General features: G+C 58.4%; 1 protein-coding gene across 10 annotated transcripts; it reads right to left on the reverse strand.

The window, feature by feature from the left end:
- FCHO1 (FCH and mu domain containing endocytic adaptor 1) lies at positions 1 to 26,566 on the reverse strand. Of its 10 annotated transcripts, XM_053219660.1 has the most exons (29): positions 26,493 to 26,566; positions 21,470 to 21,514; positions 21,152 to 21,238; positions 20,630 to 20,700; positions 17,432 to 17,523; positions 16,325 to 16,399; positions 15,131 to 15,272; positions 13,303 to 13,455; positions 13,099 to 13,203; positions 11,432 to 11,530; positions 11,242 to 11,338; positions 10,264 to 10,308; positions 10,068 to 10,146; positions 9,541 to 9,565; positions 9,157 to 9,215; positions 8,557 to 8,734; positions 8,447 to 8,471; positions 8,058 to 8,109; positions 7,121 to 7,212; positions 6,489 to 6,764; positions 4,588 to 4,700; positions 4,385 to 4,472; positions 4,140 to 4,248; positions 3,286 to 3,441; positions 2,839 to 2,971; positions 2,165 to 2,364; positions 1,219 to 1,274; positions 684 to 848; positions 1 to 272 (listed from the first exon to the last, which is right to left on the reverse strand). In XM_053219660.1, the coding sequence occupies exons 4-29, from the start codon at positions 20,654 to 20,656 to the stop codon at positions 250 to 252; spliced, it is 2,664 nt and encodes an 887-aa protein (XP_053075635.1). In that variant the 5' UTR covers positions 20,657 to 20,700; positions 21,152 to 21,238; positions 21,470 to 21,514; positions 26,493 to 26,566; the 3' UTR covers positions 1 to 249. The 10 variants fall into 10 exon arrangements, with proteins under 10 accessions (XP_053075635.1, XP_053075636.1, XP_053075628.1 ...); XM_053219661.1 differs by lacking the exon at positions 684 to 848; XM_053219653.1 differs by having other exon boundaries at positions 1 to 848.
- Positions 26,567 to 27,368: the final 802 nt, after the last annotated feature.

A 27,368-nucleotide genomic window follows, 5' to 3' on the forward strand; every position in this document is an offset into this window, starting at 1 on the left:
AAAGGCTTATTTATTTTATTAGAAAATAAAGTGTTTATTCAAAGAACATTAAAAGTCCGAGGACCCGCGTGAGAATTGGCTGGAGCAGGAGTGACCCTCAGGCTCAACCAGGCTGGGTGTGGGTCTCCTCTCCGCGGAGTCGGGGGGCGGGGCGGGGTGCCCAGGGTCCGGCAGGAAGGCGGGGATCAGTCAGCGAGCACCAGGACAGTGCAGAGCTGGGGCCAGCGGTGCCAGTCGGCCTCTGCGGGCTCAGCAGCTCACCAGGTACATCCCTGTGCGGGTGGCACCGTGAGCAGGGAGGAAGAGGGGGGTCCCTTGCCCCTGCCCTGGGACCTCCCAATCTTCCTCAAAGCACCCCTGTAATTCACTCTTCCCGGTGCCCCGTGGGCCCCAGCAGCCCCTGTGGCGGCAGGAGAATGGGCTGGGAGCCACGTGGCAGTGGGGCTTCTGGCCTCCTGCCTTGGGTCCTGGCGAGGACACCCTACGGGGGCCCTTCCTGACCCCTCCCACTGGGGCCCTGCTACCCCTCCCCACTTGTGCCCACCAACCTGGGCCTCCAGGGCCCAACGCCCACCGACCTTCCCAAACGCCCCAACTCCTCCCCCTCCCCCCGCACCCTGGCAGAAGCAGGGGGCCCGGCTCCAGGGATGCGCAGCAGCCGGATTTGGGGGGGGGGGGCATACCTGTGGCAAACCTCCTCTTTACAAGCGACATGCGGTAGCCGCTGCCCACCAATTCCAGGTCCACGCCAGACAGAGTGGCCCCCTCGCTGGTGAACTGGGCGGCCACAGGGCTGGGCGTGCTGGGCCCCGAGCAGGGCTCCCAGCTGGCGGATAGGTGGCCAGAGCCTGGGGAGGCCTGAGGTCAGCTGTGCCCCAGCCTCAGCCCAAGTCGAGTCCTGCTGTGACCTGGGCTCCTCCCGGGCCTTTTGATCTGTGGCCCCCGTCTGCCCCTTCTGACCTCCTCTTGTGCCCCGGTACCCTCCTCCTTTGGCCCCGTGGGGCTATGTGTAATTTGCAAAGGAGTTCTGCCTCAGGGCCTTTGTACCTGCTATGCCTGCCTCCCGCCATGTCCTCCCTCACAGCTTTGTCACAGCCCTTTCAAGCTTTCCTTCGTGCCCACGCTCCGCCACCCCGAGCACATCCCCAATTCTCCCCCATTTTCAATAAGCCTCTCCCACCCGAGACCCCCGCGATGTCCTGCACAGCCATAACTCACCCCCTGCTTCAGACACATCTGGAAGCTTCCAAAGGAGCCGCTTCTCCTCCAGATTCCTGGCATCAAGAAAAAGCTTGGTCAGCTCTCTCCCCAAGAGGACACGGGGAGCCCAGGGTCCCAGCTTGGTCACCTCTCAAGCTACACGACCCCGGCAAGCCAGGTCCCCTCTCCCCCACCTCAGTTTCCCCATCTGTAAAATGGGTGTGGGGTATGGAGCAGCTGGTCCCCGGGGACCCCAGGGCCTCGCAGCATCTTTAGATCATACACTCAAGTCCTTTAAGCCTGGCTTCTTTGCGCCAGGTTCTAGCTTTGGCACGAAACAAAGGCAACGCTGCGTGGCGACTAAGAGACCAGGGCAGGGGCGCCAGGGCGGCTCAGTCAGTCAAGCGGCAGACTCTGGCTTTTGGCTCAGGTCGTGGTCTCACGGTTCGTTGAGGTTCGGCCCCAGGTCAGGCTCTGTGCTGATAGCGTGCAGCCTGCTTGGGATTCTCTCTCTCCCTCTCTCTCTGCTCCTCCCCCGCTCGCGCACACGCCCGTGTGCACTCTCTCTCTCAAAAGAAATAAAGTTCCAAAAAAATAGCCCAGGGCAGAGAGGGGCTGTCTGGGTTCAAATCCTGGTATGACCTCAGATAAGCGACTCGGCCCCTCTGTGCCTCAGTTCTGCCTCCGTAAGTGGGAATGATGGCAGTCCGCACCTCAAGGGGTTGCTAGAAGCCCTGAGCCGGTCAGTGTGTATGGAGCACGTGGAACGCGCCTGACACACAGGAAGCCCTTGGTGTCCAATATTATTATGGTTCAGCGTGTCGTCCTCGGCTCTAAGCAAGGCGAGTGCACACGGAACGGTTGGACCCACGGGGGACCCTTTAGCTGCTGCATCGAGGGGAGGCCCGGGAGGGTCCTGGGCCAGTGCTGAGCCTCCTCCGGCCTCCCTCCCGCACGCCCTCACCAGGTGGCGGCTGGCTGTAGGCGGATGTTGGTCACGGGCTCCCCCACGGGCAGCAGGATCTGGACGTTGGTGAGGGGCGTGGGCACGGCCGTGGCGCCGGGCCGGTAGCTGTACTCCACCGACACCTGAGTGAGGGTCCCCCCGCACTGCCAGTGGGCGCTCAGCTGCAGAGGCACAGACTGGGGACCCGGGCGGGAAAACTAGGAGGGGCGAGAACAGGAGACAGCACACAGCTGAGGCCCTCTGGTCCTGCCCCAGCACGTGCTGTTCCACCAGGACCTAACTCAGACCCAGCTCAGCGTCACCACCGCATAGACCACTCGGTGGGGCCTAGTCCTTCTCCCTCAGAGACACCGCAGATCGGGGTCCGCGTGACGCCATGTTTCCAGCAGAGGGCGAGAGAGCGCCCGGTTTCGACAGAGCGGTGGGCAGGTGCTGGTGCAGGGCCCTTGGGACAGGCCCTCTTCTAATTTCCATAATGGTGCCATCTGCACCGGCAAACGCCCACCCAGCCACCATTCATTGGCTCCCTCCCTGACTCCCTCCCCTGCTCCCTCTGCTCTCTTTACCCCCCCTTCCCCACCCCCCCCCCCGCCCCCATTGCCACTGCTTGCTCTCCCTGCCAGCCCAGCCCCTCCCTGCTCCCTCCGTCCGAGCCCATCCACACGGCCCACCTGGTATCTTAGCAACACCACATTGTAGTAGGAGGCAGCTGGATTCTGCTCTGCCTGGTGCTGCAGGGCCTCAGTCAGAGCCGCCATGTTGAGCCAGAAGTCTTTGGTCTCAGGGTCGCTCTGGGAGGGGTCACTACGGAGACCAGGAATAATCACCCCAACCCCTGGGAGGCCCCTTCCCCAAGGCCCTCGGCATCTGAGCTACCCCAAGGGCTTCCTAAAGATGCAGATTCCCTGGCTCACCTTGGGGCCGGTAGAGCATGACCCCCCCCACCCCCCGGGGGGAGGGTGGGGGGGATGGGAAGCAAAGGAGAAAAGAAAAATGAGGTTCAGAAGGGACAGTGATTTGCCCAGGGCCACACAGCAAATCCCAGGAGGCAGAGCAGGAATTCACTGCCGGGGAGCTCCCGGGCCCCCCTGCCTCTGACCCCCCCACTCCTATAGTACCTAAAGAGCAGGTCAGCATTGGGCTGGAAGTGCTCAATGGCGGACGTGTGCACGAGGCGGAAGCTGAGGACAGGTGGGGGTGGGGTCCCGCTGAACACACGCACGATGCCAGCAGGGAAGGTCATGGTCAGTTCCCCAGTTACTCGAGCCAGGCAGCTGAGGTGGGGGGGTGAGGAGACTGTGTGTTGGCTCAGGGCTCTGCCTGGTACCTCGTCCTCCCTTCTCTCCTGGCTCTGCTGCAGCTTGTGGCCCCCCAGGCTCCCCAGAAGAAGCAAGGCCCTGACCGTGCCCGGCATCCTCACTCCCAGCCTCCCCTCCTTGTGTCCTTGCCTGGACAGCCATCCAGGCACTGGGAAGAAACCACACTGGGCTGAAGAAGGCAGAAACATCCCCTTTCCCTAGTTCTCTTTTCCTCTAGGCCGCCAGGAAGCTCAAACCAAAACAGTTATAATACGGTCCTCAGCTTGGGTTTCAGGCCTAATACTCTCTCCTATGTGTGGTCTGATCTTTCCTGCTGAGCACTGCTCCCAGATTATTCCCGGCCCCTCAACTCAGCCTTAACCCACCCCGCCAAGGGCCTTGCTCCCTTCAGTGTGATGCCCACAGCAGCCTTAGGGGACTTGCTCTCAACTGTGGTTACAGCAAGGCCTGGCCCCTGCTCAAACACCCTCTGTGGTTCCCACTGCCCTCGGGACAGGGGCCTGGTTGCTTGGCCCAGAGTTCAAGGCCTTTCCGTGGTAAAGCAGGTCAGGAAACACACCGGAAGGCTGTTTCTCCTGGACCCTAGACGCATAGGCCCCAGAGAGTCCTGTTTGTCCCTGTCACTGTCTGTACTCTCCCCGACCACTGCGTACCTGGGGCTGTGGCCTCGAAAGTAGGCGTGGACATATTCGGTGAAGGCTGTAGCCACAGGCAGGGCATCCTGGGAGCCCAAGACCACAGGGCTGGGTCCCCGGGAGACTCCTGGTGGCGGAGGGGAGGGGACAGGGACAGACAGAGTGGGCACGGGTCCCAGGCTCCAGAACCCACCCTCTGCCCGCCGGGCCTCCGACGCATCACTTAGTGATGCCTGAGAAGGGCCCAGGGCCGCTCCCCATACCGTGTCCTGCCTGCGACGAGAAGCTAGGCCGTTCTGAGATGGTGCTCGCGGACGAGGAGCCCAGTGGGGAGGGGCTCAGAGACCGGGACTGGGGAAGGAGACAGGCCGGGCTGCGATCACCCAGGAGCAGTGCCCTGGGGCTGCCCGTGCCCCCACCAGAGGCGCCCCCAGCCCCACTCCTGCCGCGCGCCCCCTCACCCTACCAGGTCCCCGTTGCTGCGCGTGAGGGGGCAGGACACCTTCCTGGTGCGGGGTCTCCGGGGCGGGGCTGCCAGACCGTCTCTGGCTGTAAGGTCAGCAGGGGCAGGCATCAGGTCTGGGGAGCGAGCGTTAGACAGACAGAGCTCAGATGCTGCCGTGGGCCTCTCGGGCCGCCCTAGAGAAGGGACTCGGCCCCAGACTGGGAGTTGGGCTTATTCTGGGGACACCCCTTGGGTCTGAGGTCTCGGGGCCGCAGAGAGAATTGCCGGACAGGACTGCAGAGGCCATCCACAACCCCCAGCCTCCCAGACACCAGGCGGACGGGAGGTTACTGGGAGTGCGCAAACAAGGGCTGGATGCTCAGGAGGCAGGCACAGTCCGGGGTGGGGGGGTGGGGGGGACGCGGCAGGCGTTTTCATCCAACATCAGCAGTTCCGTGACCTTCATCCTCTCTGTGAGGATGAGGTAGCCTCCCACCCTGGCCTCTGTCCGAGTCTCATCCGTTAACTAGTGACTGTATAAAACTCAGCTTCCTCTCGCTTCCCTGCTTCCTCGGTGTCCCCTGCCACCCACCCCCGAGACGTGCTCCTCTCTTCCCCAGGGCTGCTCAGCCACGCTGCTGACGCCTGGGGCTGGAGCATTCTCCGGGGGGACCGTCCTGGGCACCGTGGGGCGCTGACCAGCCTCCCTGGCCTCCACCCACAGCAGATGTCCCTAGTACCCACCCCCCCCTAGTGGTGACAGTCTAATATCACAGGTGACACTGCCAAGTGTCCCCCAGGGGGCAGAACAGGCTTGGTTGAGAGCCCTAATTCCACTCAACTGGACTAGTCTACACCGTGGTCTACACTCACTCTCCTGGGCCCTTCCTTGACCCAGCTCCGAACCGGCTCTTTCTCTATTCAAGGATGGTGCCAAGCACCCCTGTCACCACTTCTGGGGACCTCATGGGGTTGAAGCCCACAGCCCTCTGACTCAGGCCCCCAGGAGAGCCCATCCCCCACCCCCTTCACTTGCCTCTTCCTCCGACCTGTAGCACTAGGCCCTGCCCTCTCCCGGGTGGCCTCCCCTCCCGCTTCACACAGCTGTGCCTGGGATGCCCCAACCCGAACTCAGGGCCCACTGTCCACCTGACATCTAAAGGCTCAGTCCCAACACGCCCCGGGCTTCTTCCGCCCCACATTCCCTGCCCCTCCTGTCCCTTCCTGGAAGAACAGCCAGCTGCCCGCAAGCCCTCCTCCCTGACCCTTCTGCTGTCTCAGCCCTGTGCCCTCGCGCCCGCGTCTCCCCACCTCCCTGGACTCCCGTCCCTGGTCTCCAGCTCCCACCCTCGCCCCCCAAGCGGACAGAGGGAGCCTGCGATCTGAGCCAGGTGCTGCTACTCCTCCGCTCACAGCCCCTCTGTGGCCCAGACCTTGCTAGGAGTAAAGCTCACATCACTCCCATCAGGTCCCAGACCCCGCACGGGCCCATCTCCCTGCTGACATCACTCCCTCCTCTCCCTCCGCTTCCGGTCATCACTCTGTTCTGGCCTCACGGCCCACCCCCCAGCCCCCAAGGTGTTCCTCAGAGGGCCTAGGCAGCTACCCACCACAAGGCCTTTGTACAGGATGCGCCCTCTGCTGGGAAGCAACCCCCCCAAACCCCCCCCACATCCCAATGGCTCCTTCCTCACCTCCAACAAATCTCAGCCCAAATGTCACCTCCTCAGGGAGGTTCCAACCTTCGGAGCCCTCACCAGGCACCTGCGACCTCCACTTTGTTAAATGTCTATCTCATTATTGTCCCTGCCAGGGTGAAGGTTCTGGGCTGTGTCCCCAGCCGCCCATTCAGGCCCTGGCCACAGTAGGCGCTCAGTCTTCCCCACCCAGGGCTCTGATGACTCTCAGACTCCTGGACTCACCTCCTCCAGCCACAGCCTCCAGCCCCCAGGGACCCGGGGATGGGGCGAGGGGCTGCGGCGAGTCCGATGCTGGCAGGGGCCGTGTCCCCCTCGACTCGGAGGCCGGTGCCCTATAGCTAGGTGGGCTCTGCGGGGTGCCGGGGCGGGGGACCCAGGAATCCGGGGAGGGGCCAGGCGCCACGTGGGATGGCGAGTCCAGGCCGGAGTCCTCCACATTCTCGGGCGACGAGGAGGAGAAAGGTGAGGGGCTGGAGGTGAAGCCGAGGCTGCTGGAGCCTAGAGGGGGGGTTGGGGGGGGTGGGGGCGCCAGCTCCAGACCCCGCCCACACGGAGGCCCTTTCCTTCCTCCTGCAGGCCACGCCCACGCCGAGGAGGGGCCCACCCCCCTCAGGCCAGGCCCTCTGGTCAGTTCCATCTCCACCGATGCTCCGCCCATCTGCCCATTGTCACCTACACTACCCGCCTTCTCGTCGGCCCCGCCCACCATCTCACTGCCAAGTCTATCTTCTCAGTTGCCTACACAGGACCCCCAAGTGCTCCCTCCAGCCTGTCCCCCGCCAAACCTGCCCTGGCAATGGACCCACCCATCTCGCTAGCCAAGCCTGTGGCCCCGAAGTCCCCACCCCCATCACCTGTAAAGTCTTCGTGGTCAAAGGCCGACTCTAGGGGCGGCCCAAAGAGGTTCTTGGAAAACTGCTCATCTGACTGCAGCTTCTCCGCACAGCTGTGGACCAAGCGGAACACAGGGATGGTTTCTATCCTTTCCATGTCTCCTCCCCTCCTCAGGGCCTGTGCACAGACCGTTCCTGGTCCCGAGCTCTGTGTCCCCAGCCCTCCCTGAGGCCACGTCCTGCCGTCTTCAAGGCTGGGCTCAAAACCTCCCACCCCCATCCCAGAGCAGCCTCCTGGGCCTCAACTAAAGCTGCCCGCTGGTATCTCCCACCACACTGCCTGCTTTAGTTTCTTCACAGCATCTGGAAGTATCCAACGTGCTCTAACTTGTTTGCTGTTCTTCAAACCCGAGCCACGATGGGGCGCCTGGGTGGCTCAGTGGGTTAAGCGACTGACTTGGGCTCAGGTCATGATCTCACGGTTCGTGAGTTCCAGCCCCGCGTCGGGCTCTGCGCTGACAGCTCGGAGCCCGGAGCCTGCTTCTGCTTCTGTATCTCCCCCCTCTCTCTGCCCCTCCCCTGCTCATGCTTTGTGTCTGTCTCTCAATAATAAACGCTTAAAAACAAAACAACAACAAAACAACAACAACAACAAAACCTGGGCCATGAGAATGTGAATCTGAGAAGGAAGACCTATCTTGGGCATATGTCTCTGAACCCAGAATAGAAGGAGTACACAGCGAGTGCTCAATAAATGCTCGTCAAATGAACGACTAAGTGGTTCCTCAAATACAGCATGCCCTCAACTCCCTGCCAGGGTGAGAGGAGGGAAGGCAGAGACACAGGGAGGCAGCAGGGGAAGAGGAGAGAGGAGTCAGGGACAGCCCCCACCTGCTCATTCATGTTGGCCCAGTGTGTCCCCATCAACACCCCCCCCCCCCCCCGCTATAGGACCCACCTGCTGGCTCTTGGGGCAGATCGAGGCCTCTGTGGTTTTCCAGCAGCGTCCCCTATGAGAGATACACCACCTTGAGCCTTCCTGTCACCCTGCCTCCAGTGCCCCCTCTGTCACAGACCAAGAGACTAAGGCTTGGGTCTGTCCAGCCAGCTGTCCAAGGTGATCAGCAAGTCGGGCAGAGAGGGCTTTGCGCCCGAGCCAACCTGTCTCAGCTCTCATTTAACTCTCGCAATGACCCCATTTCATAGAAGAAGAGACTGAGGGTCAGAAGGGGTAAGCAGCCTGCTTACACAGCAGGGCTGGGATTCAAAGCCACACTCATACTCCAGGCCCAGCCTCCCCTCTTCGTGCTCCTCCCCACACCCGAGACCCCTTCGGAGGCTGCTCACGTGAAGAGTGGCGTTTCATGGTGCCCTGTGGACAAAGTGGGTGGCGTCAGGTCGGGCGCAGCCAGCCAGCCCCACCGGCCCCACCCGCGAACACCCCTCCTACGCCTCACCCCTGGGCCGGGAGGAAGGATGAGGCTGCCAGCCGTGGCCCTGAGTTGCGCCGCAGCTGCCTCGGGGCTGCAGGCCAGGGCGCGGGCAGGGGCGGGCTTGATGTGCACGTAGAACTTGCGGGGTTCCTCATCATCGAAGTCCGAGTCGCTGGAGGAAAAGCGGGAGGGCTCCGCCGTGCGTGCACCGCAGTCAAGGGGCCAAGCGGATCCCGACACGGGGGTCACCCACCCCTTCCTGCTCAAACCCTTCAAGGCCCTGCACAATCCGGTCTATCACCACTTGCCACCCCGGCCTCGACACCACGGTTTTGCCCCCAAGTCTTTGCACAAGCACGCCCAGCCCTAACCAGCAAACTCTTGGTCAGATGCTAAACCCCAACACCGGTGCCCTCTCCTCCAGGAAGCCCCCTTGGCTCTCGCCCTGCCTCCCTTCCTCAGCCCTGAGGATTCTTCGTTTCAATCTGCTTTGTCTACCCTGAAGGGCCCCCCCCCCCCCCCGGATGTACGCAGAGAGGGTCGCTATTCGCGGAGGGATCACTGCCCCACAGCGCTTTGTCCTTGCTGTGCCCACAGTTGCCGCCAGGGGGCACCAGGAGGATACTGTTCTGGGTCACATCAGGCCGGACAGTGAAACCTTCTTCATCCACCTCTGGACACGTCTGCGGGGACAGGCAGGGAGTCAGGCTCCCCGCCACCGAACCTCCCTCCCGTCTCTCCCTGCCACGGCCCCTCCCACCTCTGGGCCCGGACTCGGACCTAAAAACAGTCCCAGTGGCAGTAACAGTCTTCCCTGGTGCAAGCAGGGGCTTGAGGGAACAGAGTACGCCATGGCGGTAAGACTGAGGGGCACCTTGAAGCTAAGTGGGGACATCAGTCCCTCCCACATAGCTCCACACGCAGCCGGGATGAGATTTAGCCCCCTGAGCTCCAGGCTTGGGGCCCAAGGTGGGATTGAACCCCTCGCACTCGCAGCCCGGTACTCACCCCTGAATCGGGCTCCAGGGAATCTCTGGGGATGGAGAAAGAGACACCGATGTCAGCTCTCCCACCTCACCTGCATGCTCCCGACCCCCCCCCCCCCCAACACTAGACATGGCGCCTGGGGGTGGCCCCTGGGCCACGATGTCCTGAGCTGGTCCTCCCGGTGATAGGACCCAGGGGTTTGCCTGGGGCTGGGGGCAGTGAGTCTGGAGTTGGCTGAGCACAAGGTCTCCGCAAACAGCTTGGGAGGGGAGGAACCTGGAGCTACTCTGAGGGGTTGGCTCGAGGAGGTCGGGAATGGAGGGGCTAGCCTCGGCAGGGAACCACCAGGACTGACCTTGACAAGAGGAAGGATTTGGGATTAGGTTGGGGAGTGGCAAATGAGCTAGCCGGGGACAGAGGTTCTGGGATAGCCTGGGACAGGAATTCTCCCGGGGCTACCCTCAGCAGGGGACTTCTGGGATAGCCTGGGAAGGGGGAAGGGATCCCGGGCTAGCCTGGGCCAGGGCTGGGCAGGAGTGCTTCCTCACACAGCTGCAGGGGGCTCCCGCTCCCGCCGGCTCAGTCCTGGGAGGCGAAAGGCCTTGGCTCCCCGCAAACGTTTCATTGCTGAGAACAGATGAGGGGGTGCAGCTGAGCCCTGGGGGTGCCCCCTTCCCATTCAGATCTGCCTCCCGCACCCCCAGCGTCCGTCCAGCCTGGGCATCCAGGCCCAGACGTACTTGCCTTCCTGCAGGGCAGCTGCACTGTATGCCTCAAAATCCAAAGGCCCTGGGATGGAAGAGATGGAGAAACTCAGCCTGGCTGGGAGACCCGGCCCGGGGAAGGGCAGCGAAGCACCCGCGGGCTCACAATGGCACCTGCATCGGAGCTCGAGGCCAGCGGGCATCCAGTGCGCAAGCCAAGGGGCTGAGCCAGCCCCAGAGATGGTCATGAGTGGGATGGGCCAGGGGTTCAGGTCCCCCTTGGGGATGCACCGGACGGAGCGATGCCCGAGTTACTTTTTCTACTTCCGGCATTGCTCACAGGCACTTGAGTGGGTCAGGGGATGGACCGTGAGTCTGTACAGGGGACTGAAGCTCAGAGAAGTCAAGACAGACATCCAAGGTCACATAACAAGTAGTGAGGAACAGACACAAACCCAGATCTGACCCCAACACTTTTGCTCTTCAACTCCTCCCTGACCTCTCATTTGGACATTGTTTTTTCAAATTGGTCCTTTGCTCAACAGTCCTCAATGGCTCCCTTGGGCCCTCAGGGTAAAGTATGAAAGGCTGGGCCTGGCCTTCAAGGTCCCTCTGGTATCTGGTTGTAAGAGATTTACACATAAGATGGGCCATGAAGGGGCACCTGGGTGGCTCAGTCAATTAAGCGTCTGACTTCAGCTCAGGTCATGATCTCCCGGTTCGTGAGTTCAAGCCCCATATCCAACGTTCAACCGACTGAACCACCCAGGCACCCCTGGGTGTAGATTACTTAAATAAATAAATAAATAAAATAATAATAATAATAATAATAATAATAATTAAAAGATGGGGCATCAAATACTGTTCCTATGTGGGCTGGGGAGTTAGATTTGTCATCAGCCCGTTTTTCTGATGAGGAAACCGAGGTGCAGGGAGGTTCAGTCTCCTGCCTCTTGAGTCCTGTTCCTTCCCTGTAGTTGTGGCCCCAGAACCCAATCCCCACGATGTCCCAACTCACCAGGCTTCTCCCGGCCTGTGCCCTTGCTCTCTGCAAACTTCTTCAGCAGCATCTCCACACTGACGTTCTCTATGTTCTGCTTAAACTCCTCGTGCACCTGGGCCAGGTGGATGAAGCGTGTAACCAGGCACGGCCGGGGCCCTCCTGCCTGGCACCCTTTGCTTCGCTTCCCACCCCTGGGGCCACTCACCTGCCCGATCTGCACATGGGTGTCCTCCACGGAGTGGGCGTAGGAGCCTAGCAGGGCCTTCATGTGCCGCAGGTGGGTCTCCTCCATGGCTTGGAAACGCTGAGCCGGGAGGGGAGGGGCAAACAGGAAGGTGGAGGCCACGAGGAGTGGCCAGGTGACCCAGCCTGACCAATCAGAACGTTCCAACCCCCCTGGCCTCAGTGACTGGGCAGGGAAGAGCCAATGAGAGTCTTCCCTGGGACTTTGGCTAAAACTATGGGAAAAGAGACACTTTCATACCCTGAGTCAATGAGATGGTGGGATCCATGTGGAGGCTGCAGGTGGCCACCTTGCTGCGAGCGTGCGCCACTGCCCCCCCCTCCCCCCGCCCTCCCGCAACAAACAAACACACCCACGCACACCCAGGAGGGGCATCTCTGCTTGGGAGTGAAGTCCCCAGGGAGAAAAACAGACTCAAAAAGCAGAGAGGCACAACTTTAACACCAGTATCTAGCCATGCCTGAAGCTCTCCCTGCAAACTTTTCAGTCCCCTGAGCCTTTAATCTTCCTTGTCAGTTTGAATGAAGGTTTCTATCATTTGCAACTTTCTATCACTTGCAGATAGAAAGTCAGAAAAAAAAAAAAATGCGATTCCTAATCCTGACATTCCAATCTGCTTTTCACACATTTGAGTAGTTCCAGAGAGGTATAGCGTCTTATAAAAAGGTTACATAGCTGGTGAAGAATGGAGACTGGGGCGGAACCCAGGTCTTTCAGCCACCATGAACCATCAGTAGGCTCTTGGCTTCTAAACCCTGCCATGCCCTGTTCAAAAACCTCATCCGTAACGATAGAAATTGTAATCCCTTCTGGGGCGCCTGGGTGGCGCAGTCGGTTAAGCGTCCGACTTCAGCCAGGTCACGATCTCGCGGTCCGTGAGTTCGAGCCCCGCGTCAGGCTCTGGGCTGATGGCTCAGAGCCTGGAGCCTGTTTCCGATTCTGTGTCTCCCTCTCTCTCTGCCCCTCCCCCGTTCATGCTCTGTCTCTGTCCCAAAAATAAATAAAAACGTGGAGAAAAAAAAATTAAAATGGGAGTTGGGGGGCGCCTGGGTGGCTCAGTTGGTTGAGCGACCGACTTCGGCTCAGGTACTGATCTCGCAGTTTGTGAGTTCGAGCCCCGCATCAGGCTCTGGGCTGATGGCTCAGAGCCTGGAGCCTGTTTCCGATTCTGTGTCTCCCTCTCTCTCTGCCCCTCCCCCGTTCATGCTCTGTCTCTCTCTGTCCCAAAAATAAAAATAAAAAACGCTGAAAAAAAAAATTAAAAGAAAAAAAAAAGAAATTGTAATCCCTTCTAGAGAGGTGTCCATGCACCCAGTACGAGTCTGAAAACATCACATAGAGTGGCTCATTTAATCTTCACAAAAACTCCGTGAGGCAGGTACTGTTACTGTTCCCATTTTACAGATGGGGAACCCAAGGCACAAAAAGGATTTGGCTTTTGAAATAATAATGCCAACAACAACAACCACCACCGCAACAGCTAACAGTCTCTAGAATTCTATGCCTTTAAACCTGTGATTCTAAGGCTCCCGGGAGGCGAGGGTTTCAGAGGTTCTGGACTTCCGACGCCCATAGATCCTGGGCCAAGGGATGTGTGGGTCTCCAAGGCACCGATGCCTGCTTCTTACCACAGCCGAATCCAGCATCTTCTGCTCAAAGTCTGCGCGGGCTGAGTTGTATTTTTCCACCGAGCGCCTCAGGCTCTCTGCCGCCTTCTTCGTCTTGGTCTCTGCCTAGGAGGCACAGGGAGGGGATGAGGTCGGGAGGGGACAAGCATCCCCTGGGTCTGCAGAGGGCCGACGGCAGCCGGGGACCCGCAGCCGAAGGCCCACCTTGTCCATCTCCTTCTGGCTGGTGCTCTCCCTCCGCAGCCGCTCCTGGTCCATGCAGCGGTTCAGGTAGTTCTCGCGGGACTTGGGCAGGAGCTGGCTGACGCCTGCCAGGACCTGCACGGCGTCCAGGGTGCCCACCGCGTCCTCTTTGCACTGCAGGGGGCGGGGGCAGGGGGAGCATGGGTAGGCCCTGAAGCCCCCAGCAGGTGTCCACTGGGAAATTCCCGGCTCTTAAACCCAGGTTCCACCGATTGCTTTTTTCTGAGTATTCTATTGCTTTCAAAAGTTTTAACGTTTTAAAATAGGGGATAGTTACACATAGTTCCTATCTCAGAAAGTTTCACGGGGTGAGCTCAGGGAAAAACCTACCCCTCCCTGATCCCCAGCCTCCCAAGCCTCTGCCTAGGAGTAGATCTGTCTCCAGAAATAATCAGCACATAGACAAGCAGATGTGTTTGTTCTAGGCCTTTTTTTTTTTTTTTTTTCAACGTTTACTTATTTTTGGGACAGAGAGAGACAGAGCATGAACGGGGGAGGGGCAGAGAGAGAGGGAGACACAGAATCGGAAACAGGCTCCAGGCTCGGAGCCATCAGCCCAGAGCCCGACGCGGGGCTCGAACTCACGGACCGCGAGATCGTGACCTGGCTGAAGTCGGACGCTTAACCGACTGCGCCACCCAGGCGCCCCTAGGCCATTTTTTAATGACAAGTAGGGGCAACCTCTGTTTAACTCACAGCTTATTCAGCTTAATAATCTATTCCCAAGGTTATTCTGTATTAGCCCGCAGAAAACTTCCTTGTCCCCCAGTTCCAAAAAGAAAGAAAGAAAGAAAGAAAGAAAGAAAGAAAGAAAGAAAGAAAGAAAGAAAGAAAGAAAGAAAGAAAGAAAGAAAGAAAGAAAACTCAGGGTAACACACACATAACATAAAATCTATCATGTTAGCCATTTTTAAAAAAACATTTCTTTTGGGGGGGGGCATTTATTTCTTTCTTTTGAGAGAGAGAGAGCAGGGGAGGAGCAAAGAGAGAGGGAGAGAGAGACAGAATCGCAAGTAGGCTCCACATTGCCAGCACAGAGCCCGATGTGGGGCTCAAACCCACGGACCACGAGAGCATGATCTGGGCTGAAGTCAGACGTTTAACTGACTGAGCCACCCAGGCAGCCCCCCAACTCCCTCTTTGGACAGGAATAGATGCGGCTCTGGGCCAATAAAGCTTTATTTACTGGCACTGAAATCTAAGGGTCATAGAGTTTTCACCTATTATGAAATATTCTTCTTTTGACTCCCCCGCCCTCACCATTTAAGAATGTAAAAACCAGGGGCGCCTGGGTGGCTTAGTCGGTTGGGCATCTGACTTCAGCTCAGGTCACGGTCTCGCGGTTCACCAGTTCGAGCCCCGCGTCAGGCTCTGTGCTGACAGCTCGGAGCCTGGAGCCCGCTTCGGATTCTGTGTCTCCCTCTCTCTCTGCCCCTCCCCCACTCACTCCCTGTCTCTTTCTCTCTCTCTCAAAAATAAATCAGAGCTAAACAAACAAACACATAAAATTAAAAAAAAAAAAAAAAAGCACGCGAAATCCATTCTTAGCTCTCAGGCTGTGCAAAACCAGGCTGGTTCTGGTCGGTGTCCCATAGCGTGCAGACCCCTGGTCTAGAATTTTGAGTCTGAAATTTGACCGGGGTCAGGTCTGTGGGACTCCGGGTTTGACGCGGTGGAATCGACTGAATTCGCGGAGGAACACACGCCAGGAGCTGGAGGTTCAAAGGCCCCGCAAGTTCTGGGGCCCTTCCTGCCACTGTCACCACCCGCCCCGCGCCGACACACACACCTTTTTGTGTATCTTGAGCTGCTCCTCGCCGTAGCGGAGCACGTCCTTGATGAGGTCCTGCAGTTTCCGTGTCAGCTCTAGGTGACAGAGCGCCAGCTTGTCTGAGGAGACGCGGAAGACCTCCCACAGCGGGGCGAAGGTCCTGGAAACAGATCACACACACACAGGGTCCGGCGGGGCCCACCCCCCAGGGGCTCCCCTCAAACAGCACTGCCAGCACCCACCGCGCGCCCCAGGCCCTGCTGAGGCAGCTGCACCACAACTAGGAGGCAGGTCTGTGACAGATGGGGAAACTGAGGCATAGGAGGCTCCACAATTCACCCAAGGCTCCTTAGGAAATTGAAACCCAGGCTCTGAGGCCCCAGCATCCTCACTCTGGACTCCAGGCCCCAGCTGATACTCAAGGGCAGCTAAGGCTCAACTTGCCCAAATCAAGTTCACAGGGCTACATCGTCAGAAGACCTCTTTGTCCTCTCCCACCCTCCCCCCCCCCCCGAACCTTTGCCCCAGAGCAGCCCCAGGAAATCCTGCAGATGCCAATGGGACCACGTCGCCTGTGAATCGGGCGTGCACCGCCCCCCCACCCTTGTCCAACCTCCCGTCTCATCTGTCCCTCACTCAGACCCTGCAGCCAGCCTCTTTGCTCTTCCTCGAACATGCAAAACCCATGGTTGCCTCAGGACCTTTGCACTGGCTCAGCTGCCCGCCTGGGTCTCTGACCCAGACACCCCTGTAGCTGGCTCCACGCCGCTATCAAGGTCTCAGCTCACGGAACCAAGCCACCCCCCGAGGAAGCACCTGTCTCACGCCCCCATTTCATCCCCTTCCTAGAGCTGTTCACCCCAGGAAGGGACTTTGTTCATGTTTGTAGTTAACATCTATCTTGCCGCACGCCCTACATGAACGTGGCATGCAGGTGACTGGGGTTTTTTATCTGTCTTGATCGCTCCTGGGCCTCCAGTACCTAGAATGGTGCCTGGCACACAACAGATAAATATGTGTTGAATGAATGAATGAGGAGGAAGCGAATGAATGATTTATATTCTCCTGTCCAATTAACCCCTTGCGTGGGGGAGGGTTGACTCCCTATTCTACATATCACTTGTGTGAAGAGATGTCCACCCAAGAGTAGGCCCCTGATACCCCAGGACCCTGCATCCTTGGCGACCCCTGCCTCAGCCAAGGCCCACTCACCCCACGGGGGTCCCGTTACTGGCCAGCTTGGAAAGTTTTGCCATCGCCTTTGAGTAGGTCTCCTCGATGGTGGCCCTGAACAGAACGGAGAAAAGATGCAGAAGGTTCTGGGCGCCCTTGGGAGACGCTCCATCCCCTTGGGCCTCAGTTTCCTCATTCAGACATCTGAGCAGTAGCTCTCAAGGAGGATGGTATAGTCCCCTGCTGGGAGGAGGCATTTTGGAAAGTCATGGGCGAGGTTAAGTAATATGCTTTTACTAACGACAGCAGGAGTAACAGCAGTAACAGCATCAGATAAAAAAATTTTTGAGCACATACTACAAATGCTTTATATGCTTCGTCTTGTTTAACTGCGGGGGACGAACTTCTATTACCTTTTTGCCTCTGGACAGACACTGCTAATGCCTACCTAATCTCCACTCACATTTTTGTCCAGGTTAACAGAACCTCGATTTTGTTTGGGGCCACAATATGCCCCGTGAAAACCAACTACCCACGGGCTCATTTTTTGATAGAGGCACCCAGAGGGTACCACGGGCAATCGTGGATGGGTCCGGGAGGGCTCTCTAAATAAAGAGTGGCCCCTGTCCTAGACAGCGCAGACAGGTCTCGCTAGACAGCCACAAAGAGAAAAACCTGGTTATAATCTTTTGAACTCTGCCCCGGATTCAACGCGCATTCAGCTAGCGAGTGGCCGGGGGGGCAGAAGGCTGCCTTGCAATTTCAATGTATTATGTTTTCTGGGATATAGATGTCGGAGCAGAGCATTTCCATGCCGAAATGTCGATTATTTCCTCATTCGTGTGTTTTATCATATTCAGGGCATGAGACTGAGTTTTCAGAATTCCCCTTGTAAGTAGGTCATATCACCGTCTCTTCAGGAGGAGGCGTCAGAAACCTGGGAATTGTTGACAAGCGGGCACAGGGCTGACAGTGTTGAGAACCGCTGGTTTGAGGGCGTTCGAGCAGGTTGGGCAGGGTGTGGAGTGGAGGCGGTGGGACGGGCCGGGGAGAGGCGGGGCGGAGCCAGGGCGGGGCCACGAGGCAGGCGGGGCTGACTGGGCTGCGGGGCGTGGCCAGGTGCGGACCGAGCCTAGGGATCCTCACCTCTCCCGGATGAAGTCGGCCAGCTCCTTGGTGGAGATGGGCCCCTGCTTCACGCTGTGGTACAGGACCTCAAAGCCATGGTTCTTTTCACCCTGCAGGGGATGGACGTGGAGACTGAGAAAAGGGGTGGAGGAGGCATCAGAGGTTGCCTAGCAACGGGGGCGTGGCCGGAGGAGCCAACCAGCGGAAGCCCAACCCCTTGGCGGCGGGGATTGCTTCAGGCCTGAGCCAATCAGCCTGCTGTCTATCCCCTTGGGGGCCTTGAGAGGAAAGAGAGAGAGAGAGAGGGAGAGAAAGAGAGAGAACGAACAAGTAGAGGAGGGGCAGAGAGAGAGAGGGAGGGAGACAGAGGATCGGAGGATCCGGAGCGGGTTCTGTACTGACAGCAGAGGGCCCAGTGTGGGGCTCGAACTCACGAACCACGAGATCATGACCTGAGCTGAAGTCAGAAGCCTAACCAACTGAGCCACCCAGGTGCCCCTCATTTTTTAAAGTTTATTTATTTGTTTTGAGAGAGAGGGGCGGGGGCAGAGAGAGAGGGAGAGTAAGAGAATCCCAAGCAGGCTCCACACTGTCAGCACGAAGCCCCACGCGGGACTTGAGCCCGTGAACAGTGAGATCATGACCTGAGCTGAAAACCAAGAGTTGGACGCTTGACCGACTGAGCTACTCAGGCGCCCCTCAAAATTGGCTTTCCAATCTCATCCCCCAGCTTCTTCCTCTTGGCCTCGCCAGAAAAATGGCAAACAGTGCAAAGACATACCGTGCCTTCCTACCACTGTCCCTTTGCCTGGGCTGTTCCAGCCCACCAGGGTGCCTCTTTTCCCATCCATCCAAATCCTTCCACCTGTCAAGGATCCGTTCCAGGCCCACCCTCTTCAGACGCTCACTTCCCTGAATGTTCAGTGGTGCTCCCTCCTGCTTCCCAGGGATGTGTCTCAGAGCCTCCTTTTGTGCCCTGGGTCACTCTGAGCTAGTAACTTCACCTCTCTGGGCCTCCGTTTCCTCATCTGACAAATGGGGACAAGGACAGCACCCACCTCCCACAGGTCTCGGTGGGATGAGCCTCGCAGCGTGCTGAACACAGGGCTTCCTGCACGGTGGGGAGGGCTCAGCAAACAGGCCCAGCAGCCCCCACCCCCACCCCCGCCTGCCCCACCCAGGGCATCCTCGAGTAAGGCTGCACCAGGCACCGCTGCCCAGGCCAGCATCTGGGGCTGACTTGCAGCCAACCACTGGCCCGTTTCCCAGACCTGGCAAGGCCCCCAGTGGTATCTGCCTCTCTCAGGCTGTGCTGGCAGTGAGGGTCCTAGGAGGGGGTGTCTTGGGCCTGTGTCTCTTATCAGAACCTCTCTGGACTCCAGTCTTGCCCCCAGGCCAACCCCAGAGGGATCTTTCTAACACAGCTTGATGATGTCCCTCTCCTGCTCACACTTCCCTCATGGCTCCCCAGTGCCCTCTATGCCTCCAGCCCTGCCTTGGCCCAGTGGGACCAGGGCTTCCCTCTCTGGCTTGATCTCCCCTGACTGGAGGAGCCTCCTTCAGGCCAGCGACACCCAGCAAAGAGCCACCATTACAGACAATTGGTTAAAAGAAACCTTGCCAGTGAAAGACATCCCAGGGTACTCCCTGAGTCCTCTTGGGAGGCAGGAATTATATCCCCTTTCCCAGATGGGAAAGCTGAAGCCTGGAGACACAAAGTCACTTGCCCAAGGGCTCCCAGCAGAGCCCCGGATCAAATCCTGAACTCAAAGCCCTTATCCACTCTGCACCAGGCTATCTTTGGGTGGGGAGTGCATCGGGGGTGGCTTCTATTTTCTCTCTGCTGATCTGAATTTTCTGCAGCAAGCTTGCATGCCTCATGCAATTAAAAAGAATTTAAAATAAATGTAGGTGCCTCATGCCATTAAGTGGAATTTAAAATAAATGTAGGTGCCGCTGTCAGGGTTCCAAAACGTGGGCAACAACTGATCAGCAAACAGTCAACCTCCTTACATAGAGGCACCAACAGGGGCTCAGAGAGGAGCGGGGCCCCTTGCTGGGGTCACATAGCTATTCAGAGACAAATCCCGGGAATCTGACCCTTGGGGAGCCGGTGGAGGTCAGGCCCCCTCCCCCCTCTGCCCCCTCCCCCCACTCCCTCCCAGCAGGTGGCAAGGGGGTGAGGCCCCTTTAAGAAAGCAAGTGGCAGTAAGAGGAGCCCCAGCTGGGGAGGGGAAAGGGAGGGAGAAGGCCTGTTGCCAGGGGCAACCAGTTACCTAGCAACAAGCTTCCTCTGGCAAGCTCAGGGCGTGCAACTGGGGAAGGGGCTTTCTGCCCTGGTCCTTCCTAGATTCTTCTGTTCATACATTCCCTGTGGCTTCCCAGTAGCCCGGCCCTGGAAGAGGAGTCCTTGTGCCCTCAACTAGTCAACCTTGTCACGCTTCTGGGCTTTTGCTCAGGCTGTTCCCCCTGCCTGGAATGCCTTTCTTACATCCTGGAAAATCTCAGCCCTCCAAGCCCAGGGGAAACATGGCTCTCAGCCCTCCTCTGGTTGCCCCCAAGTCGGGGGGCCCAGCCGTGACCCTGCAGGGCTGCGGATCTCTGGCTGGCTCTATGATTCCCAGATTGGGAGCTTCTTGGGGTCAGAGCCAGGATGAAGCCCCTTGGGGGCCTCCTCAGGTTCCACAGTAGGTTGGGTGTAGAGTAATGGTGGAAGGGAGGGAGGGAGCAAATGAATGAATGAAAACAACTTTGTCTCACTGGCCCCCTTGGGTCACAGTATGTGGTCCCCAGACCGGAAGGCACAGGGCTGAGGGGGGCCACTAGGGGCCAAGTCAAGAAACCCCCAACTCTCCAGGGTGGGAAAGACGTGGAAATTCCCTGGCTGAAATGACCCTGGATCCTGGAAGTTCAGTCCGGCGCTGGGTTTGAGCCCCGACTCTGCACTTTCTCACTAGGCAACTTTAGGAAAAAGAATCCTACTCTGGGCCTTAGTCTCCCTGTTGAAGCTGGGACTTGTCCAAGGTCACAAGGTCCATGAGGTCTGAGGGTATAGATTCATATCCAGCCTGACTCCTCCCACATTAACTTCGATACCTTGCAGACCCTCCACCTGTCCAAGGCTCTGCCCATAGGCCGCCACATACCCCCAGCTCTGTAAAAGTCCCCACAGCCCTTCCAGGAGCCCCCATCAAAATAAAAGTGCATCTTACTTACCCAAAAGTGCTCCCCAAAATACGACATCCTGATGGCCTCTGTGGAGACCCCCGCAGGTTCCTGTTTAGTGCCTGTCCAAAGAGAGGCAAATTTGAGCTACAAAGCCATGGCCAGCTTGGGCCTTACAGGGGAAATTCCAACCATCCTCCCTGTGGAAGAGGAAGAGAAAGGATGGAGGAGGAACCAAAAGCCCCAAGGCTGGCATGCCAGGGCCCCTGAGATGATTCATCCCCAGGCCTGGCCCAAAGTAGCCCCCATTCTAGAGGGGACAGATCAGGATATAGATGTCCCAAGTCCTGTGCAGTCAGAGCTGGACTAGATAGAAGGATAGGGGCTGGGGAGCTTGGTCTAGAGGGAAAGGCACAAGAGTAGGGGTTTTTAAGCACAAATAGGAGTTCACTGGGGGCTGGAATACTGGATGAGCCCCTCAGCCTGAGCAGAAAACCTCAGGGCCATTTCACAGATGGAAAAACTGAGCCCCCCACCCCACCCCCCCGCCCCCTGCAGAGGGAAGCCACTTGCCAAGGTCACACAGCCAGGAAATGACAGATTTTCACCCTGGGCCAGCTGAATCGAGACCTGAGCACTCAGCTCCACGCTGGGCAGCTCCTGTTGGAAAGGGTCTGCTGAGAAATGGACACTGGGACTGTGATCAGCCACATGGGGGCTGGGGTTCCTGAAGTGTCCCCAAGGACCCCTGGGGGTCTCCCAAATCCCTCTACACCAGTCCACATCTCATGCACACTCTGGAATGGAGAGCTCACCCCTCACCATGATGACCCAGCCGGCAGTGGGGGCCCCCATGAGTCCCAAGCCCGACTCCCAGAAGCCACTGTTCACCTGGTGTCTGAGTCACTATCCAGCTCTGTGCCTCAGTTTCCCCATCTGCAAAACAAGAGGGAATGCCTAGAAGGGGTCTTGTTGGGGGAACCCAGGCCTCCCCGCAGAGGGGGGCTGGGCCAAGCTGCCTGGCAAAGGAGGGACAATTGGTGTCCTTGGCACGTTCTCGACGCTGGGCTTGTCACAGGAGCCCGCAGGCCTCATCCATAATTCATGACCCCTCGGGCAGCTCAGCAGCAGCTGGGAGCCTAGGAGGCACAGTGGCAGCAGGGACAGGGCTGGTGACCGCAAAAGGGAAAGCTCCTTGGGCCTCACTGGGAAAGGACCAAGCAAGGACCTTGGACAAGGCTGCCTTCATCGAGCCTCAGTTTAGCTAATCTTAAAAGTGAGTTTAATTTGAACCATTGTCGTCTAGCCCCAGGTCCTTTGACTTCTCTAAGTCACCCAGCACCTACCATGTACCCATGTGGCCAGGGCAATGCAAGGGTCCACGAGAGGGACCCGAGGTCTGGGTCCTGGGTCTGGTCCCTGAGGAGCCCCCAGCCTAGGGGTGTAGAGCCAGATGCACCAGCCCTGCAGGATCAGGGCTGGGCCAAACGTTAGAAGGGACTGTGGGAGCCTGGACTGAAGGAGGGGGGCATGGGAGGTGGGAGGTTAAAGCATGGATAGGAGTTCACCAGGCAAAAAATTATTCCATTCAGCAAATATTCCCGGGGCGCCTGGGTGGCTCAGTTGGTTAAGCGTCGGACTCTTGGTTTTGGCTTAGGTCACAATCTTCGCGGCTTGGTGGGTTCGAGCCCCCTATTGGGCTCTGTGCTCGTAGCACGGAGCCTGCTTGGGATTTTCTCTCTCTCTCTCTCTCTCTCTCTCTCTCTGTTTCTCTCTACCCCTCCCCCACTCAGGCTGTCTCTGTCTCTCTCCAAATAAGTAAGTCAACTTAAAAATACGTGTATTAAAAAAATATTTACTTCCAATAACCACCCTGTGCCGGGTGATGCTGGGGACCTTGAGAAACTCTAGTCACTGTGCCCTCCCAGAGGAAACCCAGTCTGGTCCGGAGCTAGGCTGACCTCCCAAGGGGGAAAAGCCCTAAATTCCCATCTCATTTCTTCATTCCTGACCACGATTTGGACCCGGAGTATCTCCAGATCCCTTAGGGCTGAGCTGAGTGACATGGGAGCCACTAACCTCAGGTGGCAAGTGAATTTTAAACGAAGTGCAATGAAATACAATGAACCCCCCCCGCCCCCCCCCCCCCATCCCAGCTCCTTGGAGCCAACCTTGCTTCCAGGGCTGGTGGCCACTATATCGGACAGCACAGAGAGAGAAAGTTCTGCTAGAAGATGCTGCTTAGAGGATCCTAGGAGCCCCCGGGCCCAAGTTCCTCAGAAACCGAGAATCTCAACTGTTTTCACAGCTCCGATTAGATTGCCCCTCCCCCCACAACGCGCCGAGAGCCAGTATGTTTGTGGGTCGGTACCCAGCTCCCCCCCCGCCCCACAGGTACCTGTTCATTCAGCCTTCACAGCCACACCATGGGGCTCAACCCCAGCTTTACAGATGAGGAAACTGAGCCACAGAGAAAGAACTCACTGTCCCGAGGTCCCTGTGATTTTGTCCCTGGCCTGCCTGCCAAAGAACTCTCGTTTGGAACCACCGCATGCGGCTCTGGGGGTCCGTGTCCCCCCCTACTGCCCCACAGCTAGGCCCACCACTCCGAACCGTAATGGGGGGCAGAGGGGCAGAGCGAAAGGTGGCCGCCACGCAAGCTCCTGCCCGGCCCAGGAAGTGACACCTGCTGCTTCTCCAGAAACCCCGGGCCGGGCAGAGCCCCCCCACCCCCCCCCCGCCCACCGCCAACTTCTGTTCCTGAGGGGGGCAATGGGGACCTCCTGGCAGGGCTCGAACTCACCAGACAGGGCAGCGAGCGGGGCTGGGGGCCCCCCGACAGACAGGGTGGGCACCAGGAGATAGCCACGCGGGCCCCTGCCACTTCCGTCAGTCAGCACCAAGCCCCAAGGAGGCCTGTGTGCCTGGGGGACAGGAAGCTTACCCTGCCCCGCCTACCTCCCAACCGCCACCTCACCTCCCCCACCAGACCAGCACCCCTGGGACCTCCCTGGAACTGGGCCGGCCGAGGACGGGTAAACTGAGGTACCTGAACCTGGGGCCCCACGGCTGGGGCTGTTATTACCCAACAAATAACAATCATGACAACAATTGTGAAATAACAGCATGCCCTAAATTGCATCTGTCCTGGGCTCAGCTTTCCACATCTCCCCATCCTGAGGTGGGCTAATGATGCCTGCTTTGCAGAGGGGAAACCAAGGCTCAGAGAGGGGGGGAGACCACATGCTCGTGTTTGTACAGCCGAGGCTCAAACGCAGGGCTGCGTGAAAACTTTCACGGGCCCCTTCCCCTAGCAAAAAAAAAAAAAAAAAAAAAGCATTTAAACTCCATGTTACGATTGCATTGGCACAGAAATGCATATATTAATATTACATGTGAAAATGTCTTCTTTGACCCCAAAGCTCATCTTCTTCCCTTCTGATTTTGAAAGAGGTTAAGACACTTCCACGGACCTCTCAAAGTTATCGTGTCTGAGACACGGTGGCCTCTGTATCTGATGGAGAAAAGAGGTCCATAGCACCAGGGCAAAGCCCAAAGATGGACAGGGACTTGCCCAAGGTCACACAGCAGGCTGTCAGTTGAGCGGGATGCCCCCATCCTCTGGCTGCCTGGAGGAGAGAACAGAGCCTGTCTGACGCCTGCCCCAGGAGCTGCCAGCACCAATTCCCCCCAAAACCTGGGGCTCTGCACTGGGTCGAGCATGTGAGCAGACCCAGGAGCAGATAAAAAAAGACAGGAATAGAGTCAGCAAAGAAGGCAGGGCTCACTAACTCTAAGCCACCTGTCCACAGCCCCTGACCTCCTGCTGTGACCTTGGGCCTACCCTGACCTCTGGGCCTCCAGGGTCCTATGGAAGAGGCTCTGACATTTTGCTCCCCGCAGACTCCAGTTCTGTACCCAGTAGGGCCCGTTTGGGGTTTTTCTCTTCCTTTCCTGTGACTGGCCTCTTGGCCCTGCTGTTTCAATGACCATCTTCTGTCATGAACTTCCTCCCTTCCAGGCCCAGCCACCAGTGACCTTTGCACAATCCGGGTTCATTCTCGCTTCAAGGCGGTGTCTCAGCGTGGCCATTACCCCGCTGGGGAAACTGAGGCACAAGCCCCATGTCATACGGCGCCCAAACTGTCAGGCTCGGGAAGTTTTCAGTCCTCCCCACTAGTCTCTTCCCTCTTTGTCATCTATTTGGCAAACACCTATTGAGCACCAACTGTGTACCTGGATGCCGGGCTCTAGAGACACAGCAGGCAACACCCTTGAAGACTCTCCTCTCTCCTCCCTGCTCCCAGGCAGCTGTGACCCCATTTATGATCACTAATTTTGTAATAGTATTATAATGACCATGTCTGTATTTACAGCGCTCCCATCTTCCCACGTCTCTTATGATCTTCCAAGGGGGATTCAGCCCATTTCACAGAAGAACACGCCAAGTCCCGGGGTGGGGGTGGGGGGGGGGAGAATCGAATTTAAACCTGGGGGTGTTGGATTCCCAGGCCCACACTCACCCCTGTGTCCACTGCAGAGACAAGAGATGGGCTGGCCTGGTGCCTCCCACCTCCTCCTACCCAGGACCCCACCCAGGAACTGGCTTACCCCTGGCGTGGGTGACAATATGTGGGTCAGGGTGTGCCCCAGGCAGTCCCACCGGTAAGACCAGGGTGGTGGAGCCCCTGTTCCAATGATCGCAGCTTGGTAATATATTTTACCGTCCGGCAGAATAGCCCTTCCGGCAATGCCAGAGTGACCACGAATCCATTTTGCGGTGCAGTAAACTGAGGCTCAGAGGCCGGCAAGGCATGTCAGGGGGTCTCCCAACCCACTGCCCTCTCACCCCCAAACCACTGACATCTTAAGCAAAAGGGGAAGTTCTAGTTTGGCTAATGATGGAGTGTGTGGGTTTCAGAATCTGTGGAATACAGCCTCTGAAGCCCTCAGCCCCATTTTCAAAGGAGAAAACCAAGGCTCAGGGAGGTGCTGTCACCTGCCCAAGGTCACCAGTGAGGCAGGTCCATCAAAGCTGCCTCCTGGTCTCCACTGCGGCTGGGGCAGGCAACTCCCAGATTTGAGGCAGATGGAGGGGCCGCCCACCCCACAACCCTCCTCCGCACCCCACTCGCAGTCAGCCTCCGGCAAGATCCTAATTTACCTCGATTTATTTTAATCTCCAGAACAGATGCTGGCTGCCCACCCCCCACTGAGACAGGGACCACCCCCAAGTCCATGCTCCAGGCCCTTCCAGGCCTTGCCTGGCCAGTCCCCATGCTGACCCCTCCCCAGAATTCCAACTTTGGGGGGTCCCTGCAGAGGATGCCCGTGAAACGCCCCCCACCTCATCCTTGCGGTAGGGGCTGGGATAGAACAGTCCAGGGGAGGGGCCCGGGGACCACCCCCCACCCCCCAGCTCCTCCTCCAGGCAGATCAGGGTTCACAGTGGAGAAAAAAGGGAAGGGGGTTCTTCATCTCTGTCCTCAGGGGTCTGCAGACCAGAGCTGGGAAGAGGGAAATTGAGAGTGGTCTCCACTTCGGCTGTCCTGGGTCCCAGGCTGGAGGGAGAGCGGCGCCCCCATCTTTGCAGCCCTGGAACCTGCACCCAAATCTAGGCTTAGAATAAAGAGATTTGGGGAGGGGTCTCACGTGATAGCCGCCCTCCTGCACGCTCCGATTCTAGGCCAGGAGACGGGGGAATTGGAGAAGGGTCCCTATCTCCCTCCAAAGACCCCCGATTATGGCCGCTGGGAGGCCGGGCGCCCACCGCGCAGCCCCCAACCCCCAATTTCGCCATCCCTCATGCCCTGCCGCGCCTTTGCCCCCAGTGGCTTCCTGGGCTACTGGGCGCGGTACGCATGAGGGAGTGCGCGGGCCAGGGGATTCGAGGGGTCCCGAGGACTGCACTCACCTCCCGAGCTCTGGCCGAGCCCCGCGCCCGCCGCCACCTGCGGCTCAGTCTCTGACACCCGAGCCCGCCCCGCCCCTACCTCCGCGGTTGCGGCGCGGCAGCCGCCTGGCTCCGCCCCCGGGGCGTGGCGTAGAGAGTCCCCACCCACCCGACGGCGCCCGGGGGCAGGGGCGGGCTTGGAGTCCGCGCGGTCCGCCATTGGGCCATTCAGGCGGCTGGCTCCGTCGGTCCGGCGAGCTGATTGGCTGATCCAGAGGAGCGGCTCCTTTTTTTCATCACCCCCCCCCTTCCACCACCCGCAGTTGATTTGCATGAGTTAAAGCAACAGGCGCCTCTCCCGCCACCTGAGACCCAGGGGTAGAGGGACGGGGTGACCACAGTTTATTGAGGGCCCACTGTGTGCCAGGTACTGAACAGAGCTATTTGATGTCCCCCACCGACAAGCTTGTGGGCGGAACCTTATCGGACCTTATTGATTCTCAGTTTATAGATGGAGAAAATGAGACTCAGAAGGGAAGAACTCCCTCGGAGGCCACACAGCAAGTCCGCATCCTTGGCCCCAGGACTGGGAAGAACTATCCCCAAGAATGCTGTCATGTCACAAATCAGAAAGGCTTCCGCCCCCCTCACCTGGGCCCTCATAAAATGAGATTTATACAATGCACCTGTCATTCAGCCCTCCATCGGAACACTAGGATGATCTCCCGGCCCCAGGCCTGCTCCCCTAGCTCAGTAAGGGTAGCCCAAGAGCATGCGCCCCGAGTCCCATAGTCTTTTCTTCCTGTCATCCACACGTTGGTCCTGCTGGCCCTGTGTTTCTGAAACACCCCAATTTGTCCATTTTCCTGTAACTCCTCACCCCGTGGCTCAAGGTCA

The sequence above is a fragment of the Acinonyx jubatus genome, chromosome A2 (assembly GCF_027475565.1).
Source record: "Acinonyx jubatus isolate Ajub_Pintada_27869175 chromosome A2, VMU_Ajub_asm_v1.0, whole genome shotgun sequence".
Classification (NCBI taxonomy): domain Eukaryota; kingdom Metazoa; phylum Chordata; class Mammalia; order Carnivora; family Felidae; genus Acinonyx; species Acinonyx jubatus.